The sequence below is a fragment of the Dermacentor andersoni genome, chromosome 1, assembly GCF_023375885.2.
Source record: "Dermacentor andersoni chromosome 1, qqDerAnde1_hic_scaffold, whole genome shotgun sequence".
Classification (NCBI taxonomy): Eukaryota; Metazoa; Arthropoda; class Arachnida; order Ixodida; family Ixodidae; genus Dermacentor; species Dermacentor andersoni.
Window position 1 is genome coordinate 252,042,240 of NC_092814.1, and position 15,037 is coordinate 252,057,276.

The 15,037-nt window shown below is 49.7% G+C and overlaps 1 protein-coding gene across 4 annotated transcripts in view; it reads right to left on the reverse strand.

The window, feature by feature from the left end:
* Window positions 1–15,037, reverse strand: part of LOC126548454 (innexin unc-9-like) — a 62,946-nt gene that overhangs the window by 19,806 nt on the left and 28,103 nt on the right. For 2 of the 4 annotated variants that reach the window (XM_050196642.3, XM_050196644.3), the window contains exon 2: window positions 1,545–3,697. In XM_050196642.3, the coding sequence (XP_050052599.1) occupies window positions 1,997–3,397 (1,401 nt within the window). In that variant the 5' untranslated portion in view covers window positions 3,398–3,697 and the 3' untranslated portion in view covers window positions 1,545–1,996. The remainder of the gene's footprint in view (window positions 1–1,544; window positions 3,698–15,037) is intronic. The other 2 variants (XM_050196643.3, XM_050196645.3) reach the window with 2 other exon arrangements.

Sequence of the window (15,037 nt, forward strand, 5' to 3'; positions counted from 1 at the left end):
GAAGGCACGGAAGGAGTACATAACTGCGTTCAATATTTACTCTTTCTTCATCGCCTATACCACATATTCGGTGACTGACCACATCAGTACCAGGAATAAGGGGATAAATAGTATTAGCCGAGCGTTTATAGTTATCTTCACTTTTGGTCGACCGCCTATATTACATGTGTGCTTCCAGTCTGCAAAAAGAGCGAATACCGCCCATCTGCGCAATGAAACATGCCGTCTGCTTTGCACAAGACATGATTAAAAGAGACACGAGAATTCGGGTAGCCCTAACAAACATTTTGATGCGAAAGCATCGTATTGCAAGGTTGTAAAGAGAAGATAATGATGATAAAAGACTGAAAACAACTGGCAGAGGGAAAGAAATTTCTGCGTACAGGCAGAGATATGCTAGACTTAGTCTCATAGAAGTGTAGAAAGACAGTGATCGTGCTTGAGACAATTTAATCAATGCCGCATATATGCTGACATGCATGAGATGCGACACTAACTACTTCTGCGCCATCACCGTAGATGCGTGGCTTACGTCTATAGTTTTACACTCATGAGGGGCTAAAAGAACATAATTGAAGACAGTAAGTTGGGCTAGTTGAAATTTAGACAAAGGCATACCATTATTTTCAAAAGATTAATAGAGTTGAAGAGCAGCGTTCTACCAGTCCATTCGTATTTCTTTCTCTGAGCTCTTTTCCGTTCTTTTCCTTACGCGCTGGAAGATGTTCTTCGCTAAAAGAAGCCTCGCGAGGAGAGCTTGCCAGCGCACATAATTATTAATGTTCAATATCGATCGCACCAACAAGGCGTGCACCCAGTGCACTTCATTGGCCAGGGAGCACTTAACTGTGTAGTTTTGTTTGATACGTGTTTCTAGTTTATTTGACACATATGCCTAGAACACCACGCCTATATGTTCGGATTTGGAAAGGTAAATCTTATGTCACCAATTTCTTCGCCGTTTATTAAGTCCGGTTCTCTGCATGCCCACCTGGTATTGTAGACTGCGCAATGCAGTGCGCTGGTCACATTCACTGCTTACAGCCACAGGAAGCACTTAAGTTTAAGTTGCACTTCGTGCCTTAGTACGGCATTCAACATTCATATGCAATAAATGATGCAAAACGTGACACGGACGAAGCTAGCGCAGAGCGCACGAAATGAGGACGCTGCAAAGTGTTTCTTCATCACCGCGGTCTATTCGAAATTGCTGCTCCCACGTCAGGTCAGACTTGACGTGGCTACAGCGATGGTCCTAACGTAGTACACGGACGTCAACTAACGTGGACAAGGAATACAGTGGTGTGAAGCTTCATAAACTGGATAAAGTCGACGGTCGCGCGCAACACTTTGAACTGTCATGCGCAAAGCGAGATGCAAGTAATTGTGGCACTCGGCGTCAACGGCTTGTGACACGCCGTGCTTGTTCACAGCGGACATATGCTCGGCGCTGCCCGGAGCCGTTGCAGCCGAGGAACCAAAGCGCAGCGTCCGCAACGGTCAGACAGGTCGCGAGCGCTGCGCAGAGGGTGTGCGGTGTTCACCTCGTGTGGTCCTGGCCGTCGTCGTCGTCCGGGTTGGAAGGCTCTGCCTGCGTCGGGGAGACAAGGCGTGGAGTGGTTGCCGCCGGCGCGGCAGACGCGAGCCTCACCTGCGCGCAGGCTGCCCGGAGAGCGGCGGTCCTCGTGCGGCGGCGGCGGTCCTCGCACCGCCGGCGGGAAGCGGCCCCTGGCGAGCTACTAGTCGGGGCGGCCCCCTCGTAAGAGAGAGGCGCCCCCAGGCGGTACCAAGGGGTCTGGCTGCCATTGGGGCCAGCGGCCGCAGCAGGGCCCGGGGCGATAGAGATACACGGTGCCACGCGCGAGGCGGTGTGGAAGCCGCCTCGCCGGGCTTGCATAGCGAGGGCGGCCCTCTCTGGGATACATGTGTGTGCTCTAGGCGAGCCTAGCGGCCGCTAGGGCCGGCTACGGTAACTGGCTAGGTCCCTGCTGCGCGCTCACTTGCCCCAGTAGCCCCCGGGCCGCCTGGCACCGAACTGGTGGGCGCAGGGGGCGGCCGCGCCGCCGTGGCAGGGCGCGCCGTGGCATGGGTGCATGGCGCCGGACTGTTGGGCGGCCACCGAGGGCGGCATGGGGCCCAGCTCCACGTCGGAGCCGTCGTCCTGCGCCTTCATCTGGTTGGCGTAGAAGTCGTACAGGCGGCCCAGGATGACGGTGGCCATGGCGCTGCCATGGTTGTTCTCGATGAGGCGCAGCACGAACACGCCGTCCCAGCCCAGGTAGTTGACGGCGATCTTGCGCGACACGCGCGACAGCTCGCCCAGGCTCACCATGCGGGTCCTCCAGAGGCAGAGCCGCACGAAGGCGAACCGGTTGCAGCGGAAGCAGCGCCACAGCCAGAGCAGCAGGCTGGCCAGGTTCAGCGGCAGCAGGAGCGCCAGGTAGAACCAGACGACGGAGAAGATCTTCTCGTTGAACACGTTGATGGGCAGTACGCAGCGACAGAGGTAGGTGCGCAGGCCGCCCTGGAGCGCGGCTCGCACCTGGCACAGCGTCTGCAGCGGGAACCGCGGCGAGTTCCACCAGTCGCCGTCGGCGGCCAGCCGTCGTGCCAGCTCGAGGCCGTGGCGCAGGAAGCCGCGGCCCAGGAAGGCCGTGAGCATCAGGAACTGGAGGCCCACGTTGAGCACGTAGAGCGACTTGACCAGCAGGTAGAGTAGGCAGAGGTAGCGCGTGGGGCCGCCCACACAGCGGCAGGCGAGCGGGAGGCCGCAGGCCGGGTCCGTGCAGCAGCCCGCGCTGCCGGCCACCAGCGTGTGGAACTGGTCCACGAACTCGGACAGGAGGGCCTCGCGCTGCTGGCAGCCCGGCGGCAGGCTGGCGATGTCCGAGGCCCGCTTGAGCAGCCGGCGCAGCTTGACGCCCGCGCTGTGCGCGCACGCGCCCCATAGCACGAAGGGCAGGTGAAAGCAGCAGCCCTGCACTAGCAGGATCAGCGGCGCCCACTGGTAGTACGAGACGTGCACGCGCCGCAGACGCTCGACGCCACCCGCCGGCGGGGTCTCAAAGCCCGCGTAGTCCAGCTCCTCAGGCTGCACACGCGGGTCCGGCGGCTCGCGCGGCGGAGCTTCGGCCGCCTCGTCGCCCTCGGCGTCGCTCACCAGGTAGTAGGTGGAGGCTGTCCAGCAGTAGCTGTTGACGAAGCGCGCCTGGGCGTCCGTGAAGTAGGTCGGCGTGAAGCACTCGATCGGGTCGCCGATATACTGGCGCGTAAAGATGGGCAGCGCCAGGAACAGGAACACCACCAGGGTGTACTTGCGGTTCAGCTTGTCCACGCCGTCGTCGATGGGCACATGGATGCCTCCGATCAGGTCGTGGAAGCGGAACAGGAAGGACATGCTCTTGCCTTCGCCAGCCGGCTGATGGTCGTGCGGCGCCTGCGCGTGATCCGTGGTGACGCTTCGGGGCGCTGCGCGAACGCCGCGGTGCCTGCTGGCCGCTCTGGGTCGCCCGGGCCCCCGCCGCCGGTGCCGCAACCGCCGGTGCCGCAACCGCCGCCGCCGCCGCCGCTCTCACGCTGCTGCTGCTGCTGCCGGGACCGCTGCGCTGGCGCATGGCAGCCCGGGCTAGCATGCCACCTGCAGCAGCCAGGCCGCCTGAGCGGCGCTGCGCTGCCCGGCCGCCATGGCCCCACTCACCTGCAACCGCGCGTGCGCACCGCGGCACACTGTTAGCCCGTGCCAGCCGAGCCTGACCGCTCGCGCTCACAACCAACCGGTCAACACTGTGGTGAGGCATACTGTTCGTGAAGATTTCACCAGTTTGGATCGCACTTTAGGTTAAACCTGGTAGCATATCAAAGGGTTACGGCAGATAAGTGATTGTACTGTTCAGGTTCTCAAACATTCACAGTAATTTCTATCGTTCAAGTTCTTTAGTTTCTTTTCTCGAATATTCAAGAGGAGGTGCCACCAAAAGCCTTTAAATGCCTGTCATGGCCCCACTCCCATGGCAATGAGTGTCATCTAAAATTAGTATAAAGCTTTAGTTAATTAAAATGACAATTCGTCTGTCCTTATAACTGTAGCAGTAATTTCGAACTTGACCGTATGAGCAAATCGCTATTCTTCACGCAGGAGCCTACATGAAGTAAGCAACACTGTGGGCGTTATCGAGTGTTTTCAAATCCGCATATGTACGCTTTGCAGGGAATGGTGGCTGCTACGTAAAATCGCGCGGTACTGCAGTCCTACTTATCACGCGACGTAAATGCACAATTACTTTCTCCCTGATCAAGTGTAGGCACCGTGACCTACACTTGATGAGTGGGAAAGTAATTGGTCATTTGTGTCGTGTGAGAAGTTGGACTGCAGTACTGCGTCATAGTCTGTCTATAGGAGTAAACGGGACGTCGAGAGTTGTTCGGACGCGAACAAAAAAAAAAAAAAAAGAAAGAGAGAGAGAGAGAGAGAGAGAGAGAGAGAGAGAGAGAGAAGAAAATAAACTGCGCCTGTCATTGTGTGCTCTTTCTCTGTGGTCGTTTGTTTGCGCAGTTATAAACCTGTCTGCGTCACCGGAATTTTAAACGCACTGTACTCGCTGGTGGTGCATTTTCGGAGCACATATTAATGACCTTCAGTATTTTACAACGCATAGCTGCTAATGCGGCGAGTGGCGCCCGAGTTATCCCGTTCGTCTTCCCCAGATATACCATCAGCATCACAGTCTCGCCCGTTGACTTATTTTCGCCGCCCCTAAGCCGTCGGCTCCACAACTCGCCTTCGTCGGCGTATCGACTGGTCGCGGCCATTGCGATACGAGAAAGTCGTGTTTTCTGCACTCCACTGGATGGCGGTGGCGTCGGCGCGGTCGCCAAAGCGTTATGAGTCCACGACAAGTATGAGGTTAAAGGCGTGCGGAAAGGAGTCGTACTTCGTTGACTTACGTTTCGAAACTCCGTGCCTGTTAAATCATAAGTGCAATTGGGACTAGATATGATATAAATAGCTGTGGAAAGACTAGCCTTTAACTGCCCGCAGGAAAACTACAAACGAAGTAGAACATGCAGGTAGAGATCAGCTGGACGTCTTCTGAAGCGAGCGAGGCTCAGGGCCAAGTATGTGTTGAAAACCGACTGAGCAATATAAGATAGATGGATGGCGAAACGTTCATATACGTCTACGTAGATTGGAGGTTATAGTAACTCCGGCCCTTATTTACGAAGCAGTTCATACGCTAGAGCGGTTCGTAAAGAAAAGTACACCAATAGTGGCAGCGAACGTATAATACAAGCTGAAGTGGCTGATCCGTAACAAACGGTTCTTGGGATTACTAAAGTTGTTTTGAATATGTCCCCATGGTGCTAACTAGTAAGCACTAGGCCAACGGGCGTGGATAACGACAGGGAAATTACCGTTCAATGCATAAACAGAGATTCAGGAACACCATAGTGGATGGGCGCAACGGAGAGGAAGCAGACCAAGAAACCGATCTAACAGCATAGAAATAACTCAAAAGAGAAAATATTTATGATAATTCATAAGGTAGTGCATTACTGTTCAAAGCCTAATGAGGGTGTAAATATAGCACAGAAACTATTGAGTACGTTTAGTTAGCATGCCGCGGTAACAAAACAGAGACAAATGAGGACATGGTTACCGTGCCCGTAGCCTTGGGTGTCAAAGACAGCACAGGGAAGATGAATGCGCATGGCCGTGAAAAGTTAGAAAACACGGTTGGACAATATGTGACGTAAAAGTAGGGAACATGTAGGACTAAAACAAGGATAAACTTTACTTTTTATGTCGATAAACTACTTTGACACTCGACGGTTTGTTTACACGAAATGGACCTTAGGGTGCGATAATATGAAGGCTCCACAAAAGTAAATATAACGAGCTTGACGACACTAGACACCAAACCATTTAAAAGGATGTCCTCATAAAATTCATCCACCCATTCGTCGGAGAAATATGGCCAGCAGCTGTCAAAGCCGGTAGTGTAGTCTGCTATTGCTGCCAGAGTTCGTTGCTCTCAATAAAAAACATTATTACGTCCTCATGACGACGATAAAACGAAACATAAAGGTTCGAACAAAAGAATGTACCGCAACCAATGACTACAATAATTGACGCTCCAGCGAACTGTGTCAAGACAACGTCGACGAAGCACAACTAAATGCAGCAAAGGCTCACGGCACACCCATTGCGTTTCGTTCCAGAGTGCACAAAGGCGCTAAGCGTCAACTGGGTGCTAGAACGGAAGCGACGGCGCCGTGTAGTCTCGGCGGCGGATGAAGCAGTGCAGGGAAGCGTCGGCCTCCTCCTGCAGCATGTCTTGATAGTATGGGCCAGACTTTCGATGTTCTCGACTGCAAATGTTTCGATACACGAGTGTGATAACTATGCGTCATTAGTGGGGCCTACCGCGTAGCAGCTATTCGCTATCTGAGACGTGTAGCTTGTGAAAGTTGCGCAGATCTCCCGGACATTTTTTTTTAATCAAAAGTTTGCTAAATTCCTGCGGTCGTACTTGCGCGAGATCGACGACCAACACAGAAGCGACTAGCTCGCGCAGTGCGTGCCAGTCGTCTGCACCAATGGCATATCGCTGAGTCGGCATCTACGGGTGCGCGCGTTTGAATAGAAGCTTGCTTTGCTTAATTAACTTCTGTACTTCAGATAGGCCGCTCGCACATGTGTTCGCGGCTGTTTTCTCGGAGTTTGAAAGGGTAAGCATATACTAAAAAGGAGGTAATGAGCATATTTGCCTCCGAGGTAATTCTCAGCAGACTTTCAGAGAACCGACTGAGGCACACATAACAGTGTTGATCTCAACGTTGGTCTTGTACGCCGTTTTCACATCCTGGTCAAGTAGTTGAAGTGCCTAAATATAACTGCCTAATCTTGAAATAATGCGCTTCTATGTCAATGTTGACGGTACGTTTATTAAAATCAATTAAAGGACTGACTTCCACCACACTGAGTGCGTTCTCCCAACAGTGCAAAACTTACGCAGCGGCCACCATTTTCTTATTGGAAATTCGTACTGGCAAGAACACCATTAGTATACCAAATCATCGAAATGCCAGCGGCATGCTACACACAGCCCTTACTATAATTCAAAAGCATTTAGCAAGCGTCTCTGCGCTATCGGCTTTAATATCATGGAATGTGAGACCTCGTCTGTACGAAGCACAATTATTCAAGCCTAACATCTTCGTTACCATGAAGTGAACGTTTCTTTAATTAAGTGGACAGCAGCTGAACCACAGTCTCAGGACCTCTTTTTCAGCATATTGGAAATATGGTGCTTCAGAAGAAAAAAAAAATAGGCCAAAGGAACGCTCGTTACGGAACATACGGCATGTTTTGGCGACGACTGTCTGTGATTGTCAAGAATAGGGGATTGTAGGTAAAATAATTTTTGCTGACCAGGCTTTGTAAAAATGGTGCACCTACAATTTGCGCTTAATATTTCACAGAATTTTACTAAATAACTTTTTGATTAAGTACTTAATAGGACACGTTCGATAACTACTGAATTGAAGTCAGTCAGTACTCTCTGCAGGAAATTTTGCGGCTTGTACCAATTAAAACAAAAAAACGGACTCGAAATATGCCGCGAACTGCATTGCCGTATCAGTGAAAAATTGACCGTACCGCAATTTTTTCCGAGTTCGTAAGCATTAACTAGATCACCAATGCATTTCGCTGCAGATGTTGAGCACCAATTTTTTTTTTTTTGTACCGTAGCAATGCAGAAAGTTTGAAAGGTAATGGTTTCAGTAGTGGCTGACTGATTGTTTGATTAATCGATTGATTGATTGATTGATTGATTGATTGATTGATTGATTGATTGATTGATTGATTGATTGATTGATTGATTGATTGATTGATTGCAACGCGTCCCTAAAGTCATCAAGTAAAATGTTAATTATTGAAATTTGATTACTTAAAGATCTTGGTGGCGATTACCACGCTAGTTCCGATGCCCAGCGCTGTCATGAAGCCGCGCCAGTAAAGATAGTCACTTTGTCCCTAATCCCTTATTTTTCTTAATAATCTTAGACAGCCTTTCGCAGGAACGCGCAGTAGTATAACCACTCGGGCACAGCGTTTTGCAGTGTGACAAATAAATAAAAATCACGCCCAGGAGCTGCAAAAATTGCAAATTCCCGTGACAAACATACCAAAAGGCCAGTGATATCCAGAGATGTTATATTTAGGAATAGCTACGAGTTTGCGACAAAAATTAACTTACGCCTCTTTTATGCTGAATTCGATTTTGTGTCCCTGGTCACACTGATCACCGTTACCGAGACAAAACATCAAGACCCGGCAAGCAAACTACCACTACAGAGCCAGGAAAGTAGCATGCGAGAGAATAGAGAGGATTGAAAAACATCGTGCGAGAGAATAGAGACGAGTCAAAAAGCACCATGCGAGAGCGCGGAAAGGAGCAAGTGCAACATGCCGGAGAACAGGGACATCGAAGGTTCAGGGGAAAATTGGGGAGCAAGCAGTTGGCAGAAGGGAAACCCCCGCGGCATTCCGAAAGGTACATATATATATATATATATATATATATATATATATATATATATATATATATATATATATATATATATATATATATATATATATTCTAGACGGCTTAGTTATCTTTTATTTATTTGTATTTGTTTTGTTTCCCTAGACCTCTTATGCATTGCCTTTACGAAAGCCAGGAATGCAAGAGTGGTATTACCATCGGCGACACCGATCGGTGAACGGCAGTCCGGTCTTGAAACCTTCGGCTTAAAGCCGCCGGCGACAAAAAGGGAAAGGGCCCCGTCGGCGACAAATGAGACGAACAAGGCAAGTCGTTCGTATATATAGCGCAGATTCTGGCAAGTTTATGACGCAGAAGGAAGAAGCGCGTCTTCTGTATATATACGTACGCAGCTCGTTGGCGCTAGCTACTGACCTTACTTTATCCTTTCTTGTAGCCTAACGCTTGATAGTAACGAGGTCGGTGGGAAGAGGTCAGGGCAGAGAGGACAGGAGGGTAAAGCAAAAGGGGAAGCCCCCGCACGGCTCGACGCTGTGTTTTGCTTCTCTGTGTGTTTCATATCCATACGAGGAGTCTGCGAGAAAGTCGGCTATTCCAACATTGGTCATGAAGCATTTCGTTACAAAGTACTTAAATAAATAGAAAAATAACGTGACTAAATCTACAGCAGAGTTAATTCATGCCCCCCCCCCCCCCTTCCCCTCCTCAACTGGCGCTTCCCACAGCTAAAGTGGCGACTGCTTTATCCCTCTCGGAAACCAACCACGGGTGATCGAAGCCAGTTTTCCAAGGAGGTTTAAGAAGGCGAATGCGCGTTGCTCTTCGTTGTCTGGAAATCGTATCGCGTTCTATTCTGACGTTCCAGATATATGTACCCACATCTATTGAGACTGAAATTTGACGACAAATAGCACCGCGTGCAACATTCCAACATACCGCGTTCTCACAAAGTGCTGTCACATTAAAGGAACGTATCTCTGCGGTGGGGAAAAAAGCTGTTACAGGTGAGCAATTGACAAGACCTAAAGTATACGCAGGGATACCTCCATCCAAATTCGGCGGTGGTGGTAATAATAATAATAATAATAATAATAATAATAATAATAATAATAATAATAATAATAATAGCTATGAAAATCAGAATTTCCTGGAGCCTCGACCGGGATAAAGGATATTTTTCAGCCATAAGATTTCACGAAGTTATATATATAAAAACTGCTCTATTAATGCATATTTCGGTGCACTTAGCGCTTTCCCAATAGCTGCCAGGAATCAGGGCGCTGATATATTACATCAGGTCGTGGAGTATAGGCCTTTCGTTAGTCGGCAGTATAAACGCAGTTCTCCACAGCCCGTACCAAGTATACGTTGCAATCTTTTATTCCGTTTGTACGCTCTGATCAATCGGGTGTATTAACATCACATAATCGCTATAGTCTGCGTACTTCCTCACGCAAGCGTCCCTTGGCCTGCTTCTTCCATATGCAGCGTAGTGAAAACACGGCGCACGTGGCGAAGTACCGGCTGTTCTTGCACCGGTCCGGCCAAATGCAGCCGCATTTCGTTGGACAAAGAGCGCGGACACACGCCAGCGCTAATTCATGCGCACGCTTAGGAAGTACAAGCTTCCGTTACGTATGTCGCTTCAAGTGTAGCCTCTTCTTATAACCTCCATAATTGCATTCGGATGAAAAGTAGCACATGTTCTATCGCCGCTAATGGGCCTCGTTCTTTCTCACCTGGATTTTCCCACAACTGATTGGTACTTGCATGCTGTCTTACACGAAGTTTATTCGGGCCTGTCACGCCTTTACGTTCCCTCAAGTCTTCGCAGTTTCCGTGCGATGATCACGCAAGGAAAAGAAGGGGGGGGGGGGGGGGGGGGGGAATGACCAAAACGTTTCAAGCGGTACTCCGAGCGAACGGCTCGCGGCAACGCCCTCGCAGATTTTTCATGCAGTCCTCGGGAGCGCCTCTCTCCCTCGAGAGAGAGAGAGCCGCTGGCAGCTCGCCGTGGTCGTATGTCAGTGTCACGGGGAGGCGTGCGTGCGCACAACTCAGAGGGACGAGCGTTCCGGCAGCCGCGCGTTCTGAGCGGCCACTTGTGAGCTCAACGGCTCCGGAGCTCTGCAGCGTCTGCATTATCGCCTGGCGCCAGGCTGCAAGTGTGAAGCACGTTTTGTCGCTACGGGTGCTCTGGTCGCGTCCAATCTCCAGCGATTCGCTCGCCGAGTTGGATTAGTGTGATGACCACGTCGGCCCGGGCGTGCCCAACCGCTCTCGCTTCCTGTGCCGTGTCACCGTGCGCGAGTGAGCGCCTTCCGGTATAGGTGTTGGCGAAAAGATTCTTTCTCGATAGCGAGGCATCTGTTTACGGAACCTGAGTAAAACTGTGGCCTATGTAAATATGAGCTCAGCACTGGGTCCATGCCGATCCGTCCTTTAAATCTGCTCTAAGGTTCTACGCCTTCAGTAAAAACGCGTGATGTACACAAGCCCAAATTCGAGTCGAATTATTTTGCGAACGAGCACGGCAGCAATAACTACACTGCAGCCAATTGGCTTAGCCAGTTGAATAAAGAAGAAATAGCACAGCAGACGCGTTAAGGATTAGAATATGCCATCTTGTGCGCTGTTCGTTCCTAATTCAGTGATGCACCAACCGGAACATAGGAAGCTGTGAACGTCAAGGCGCACGCCATGACATGCGAGCGCGTCGTGGGCGCAATCCCTCCGTCTGTGCAACTCATGCATGACCCACCAAGTCCAGATTTATATGAAGCGCTTGCATCAATCTTTGCCACAAGTTTTAATGAGTGCGTGTAGAGTGAATACAAAAACTTGTTTCGAATTTTTTCTTATTGTCTCTCGTTTATGGATACCACTGTCAACCGTGAGTTTAGAAGGTTGATCAGTTGACCTATACCTATTAAAGGTGCAGCGGGCCGGAAGAATTTGGACATTTGGCTGTTTCTGCTTGTCTTTCAAACAGCATAGAGGTTCACAGGAAGATGGAGACGATGTAGTTAAGAGTGGCTGGACAAGGCAAGCCTCTGTTTGGAGCCAACGTATCGGCAAGGGGATTTGTTTTCGTCAAGGTGAAGACAAGCATCGTTTCTTCGTAACACAAGTTGCTTGCTTCTCCTTTAGTTCAATAGGGTCTTATGTGGCACACTATGGTACCGAATTTTGGTTAAGTAAGACTCCTATATTCCAAATGCAATAAACCAGTAATGCTGGCTTTGGATTTGTGTCTCAAGAACCTGAGCTGACGTGAAGCAGATGCGCATGGTGCAGATGCGTTTAGGCCACGAAAGCGCCATTCGTAATCGTCACTCCCAAATATTTATATTCGCACACTTCGTTTACCACCGGGCCATCGATAGGGTAATAGTCACTGAGTAACTATCCTCCTTTGTGCTCTCTCTTCTTAAATTGCACTCTGGCTTCTTTTCTCACCTTCATTTTCATGCCAGCTTTCGCAGTACGCCGAGTGTGCTAAGCAATCTCAGAATTTTAAAAGCAGGTGCGATAGACGCGGATACAAGGGAGACTGAAAGAACAACCCAAGCACTGAATGCCGCGAGAGATGTCGCACTGTGGCAGAAAGAAAAAGAAAGCAAGCCCAGGACTCTTGACGCGTGCCCCAGAAAAAATATATGCACAGATGTTCACTCTCGAAGGAACCTAACGGTGGTAGCATGACAACTCTTCGCTCAGTAAGGTGTAGCTTTGTTCGTTCTGCGTTAATACGATCAGCGCGTGACGCGAGACCAAACACAATTTCTCGTCTTGTGTGTTTCGTCTCCCGCTACGCGTGCTCTCTTCATTGCCGAGAATAGGAGGCTGACTTATTACGGACGTGACGCCGAAATTACTGACATATATGAACGCTCACGCCATAACTCGTGGGAATAATTGTCAACGAAATATCTGAAATGTCCCCACTACGACGACTGAACTCTCCCAGCCGGCACTGCGCGCAACAACAAGCTGTCACACGGAAGAGTAAATTTCTGTTTCTTTCACTGTATATACTTCCTAGCAGCTAGCTTTCTGCGATTGTGTGTGCACTGAGAACTATAAGGAGAATATGTGTATAGGGCCTGTGGGCGTGGCGCTCGCAGAAACACTTAGCAAACGCCATGCTGGTGCTGTATATATGTTTGTTTGAAAACGCCACCTCACAAGTCGTTTGCAACACTTCCGATGGTATACGAGGCGTATCCTTGAGCAGCGGAATATCCTGAGCGTAACATCATTGCGCAGCGGAATAAAGTTCAGGGCGTAACTGTCTGATTATTGGCCGGATTAGAGAGTTTTATTTTTGCTTGGTAAATGATACCGTACATCGATACGGGACATGTTAGGACCTTTGCGCATGCACGGCGTATATCGCGAATTACTGTAGCGGTGAGCAAACGACGCGGTGCAGATGAACACATCTCGAGGGTTAATCGGCCTTCCTATTGGCTCAGGAGCCCTGCAGCTTCCACAGTGCTGCGAACGACTTGTGGCCGCCGCCGGGTGCCATTGAGGTCTTCGCGAAGTCAGCGAGTTCGTCCACCGAAGAACGACGACCGCCTTGTCGTGTGAAGGTGGGAGCACCCATCAACATTGGGGTATCTCTTATATACACCTGTATGAGCGTGTCAGTCAGTCCCAAACTAGGTATATGACTTGTCATGGCGGGCAGAGGTCAGTGGCGATGCATGCCTCTATTTGGGACGTCCTCGTAGAAGTTATACTGGGGACAGGCCAGCGTGGGTAGCAAGGCGACGCACGAGAGTCTGTCTCTGTAATTTCTCCGGTATTGACGTAATCGCGCTCTCTTCTTCATCGGGCCGCTCTACGCAAAGATAAATGTACCCTCTTTATGGGCGAAAAAAGAAACGTACAACCAAATTTTAATTTTTATTATGGTCAGATAAAGTATAATATTAAATCACGTTCCAGAATTGTGTTGAAAGAAAGAAAAAGACAGGAAGTAAAAACAGAATAAGGCCCACAAAAATCGAGCAGAACATGGTTTGAGCACGCGTAATGTAAAAGGAAAATGAACACGTATTCAATTCCATTATACCCTTTGCCGCTGCGAAAAGAAAATGCGAGTGAATCGTAATGTTACGGCAACTTGACATCTATCTTCGATAACGGTCGTCTGCACGGTTGCGCGATGCCGAGCGGATCCGATTGCGCACTACACGCCAGACGACGTTCCGCGGGGCGAAGGAACGGTGACGCAATGCGTCGAGACCGTCCTTATCACTGTTTCGCGCACTTTTCTCGGAATAGCTCTGCTTGCTATTTTACATACAGAATGCGGTGGTTTCACGCATGCTATTGATGTGCTGCCTGAGGGTTACACCATGCCCAGCGTGACTTTTCCTGACAGTAATACAGCTTATATAAACGCTTCTAGAAACACTTCAGCGCCAGGATGTCTGTCTGACCCTGGGGTCGTATTGACAAATTGCTTATCGTTCGTAAGTGCTGTTTGCCATTGGCCGGTCGCCTTATATAGCCAATAACATGTCCAGCATCCGGATTGGCTGAAATTTGCTCTTACGAAACATTCTAGCGTGTTAGCCTTTTCTGTGAATACAGGCCTTTGTTCGTCGCCTTCTTTACACTGTTAGCTCCTGAAGGAGGGCAAGGTTTTCATTTTGTCGTATAGGAAGACGCGCAAAATTCAGTTAATCCAGAGCTGACGACAAAACAGCTACTATCGGCGTGGCCGTGCCAGTATCTACAGATGACGCAGATGAACCCCTACAAGTGCTCACAGCACTTATACCGGCACTTGTATAAAGAATTAATGTATGTGATTGTAGTGCCCAAAGCTATATACTGATGCACGCCGTGTTGGAAACCTTCGTTTCGACTAAGGCCACCTGGGGTTCTCTAAGGTGCACCGAATTCTAAATACATAGGCAGGTTCCATTCCCCCTCTTTCCCCTTTTCGTTTTCCTTTATATCTAACCCCGTTGTGGCCGCCGCGGCTGAGAAATAATACGCGACCTCAAGCTGAGCAGCCGAACGCCTCGCAAGCTGAGGCGGTGGATGGGCTCACTTGTCTCTCCTATATAGTACAGGCGAAAGTCACAGGAGCTATTTTTTTTTTGTTGTTTAATGCACCGTATGTGCTTGCGCGATGGTTGACGTGGGCCTCTGCATGTGGTGCCGCCTATATAGACTGGCAGAGGCTTGGCAAAAGCACATTTGCGGCAGCTCGAGGCGATCTTGTTCGGTCATTAGAAAGCAACGCAGTACTTGTGCGGTTATGCTTTTCTTAAACTGTACATGCACATCTTTATTGCTACAAGTTGTATTCGCAGCGCTCTCGTTTTGGAATAAACTGCCGGAGTATACAAATGTCCTCTAAAATAGCTCAAAAAGGGCGCGCTGTTTGGGCATATTGAAAGGCGATTTCTTTTAAATTTCCTGATGGAGGATGTCCTGTCGGCAATGCACGGCTTGGCCGT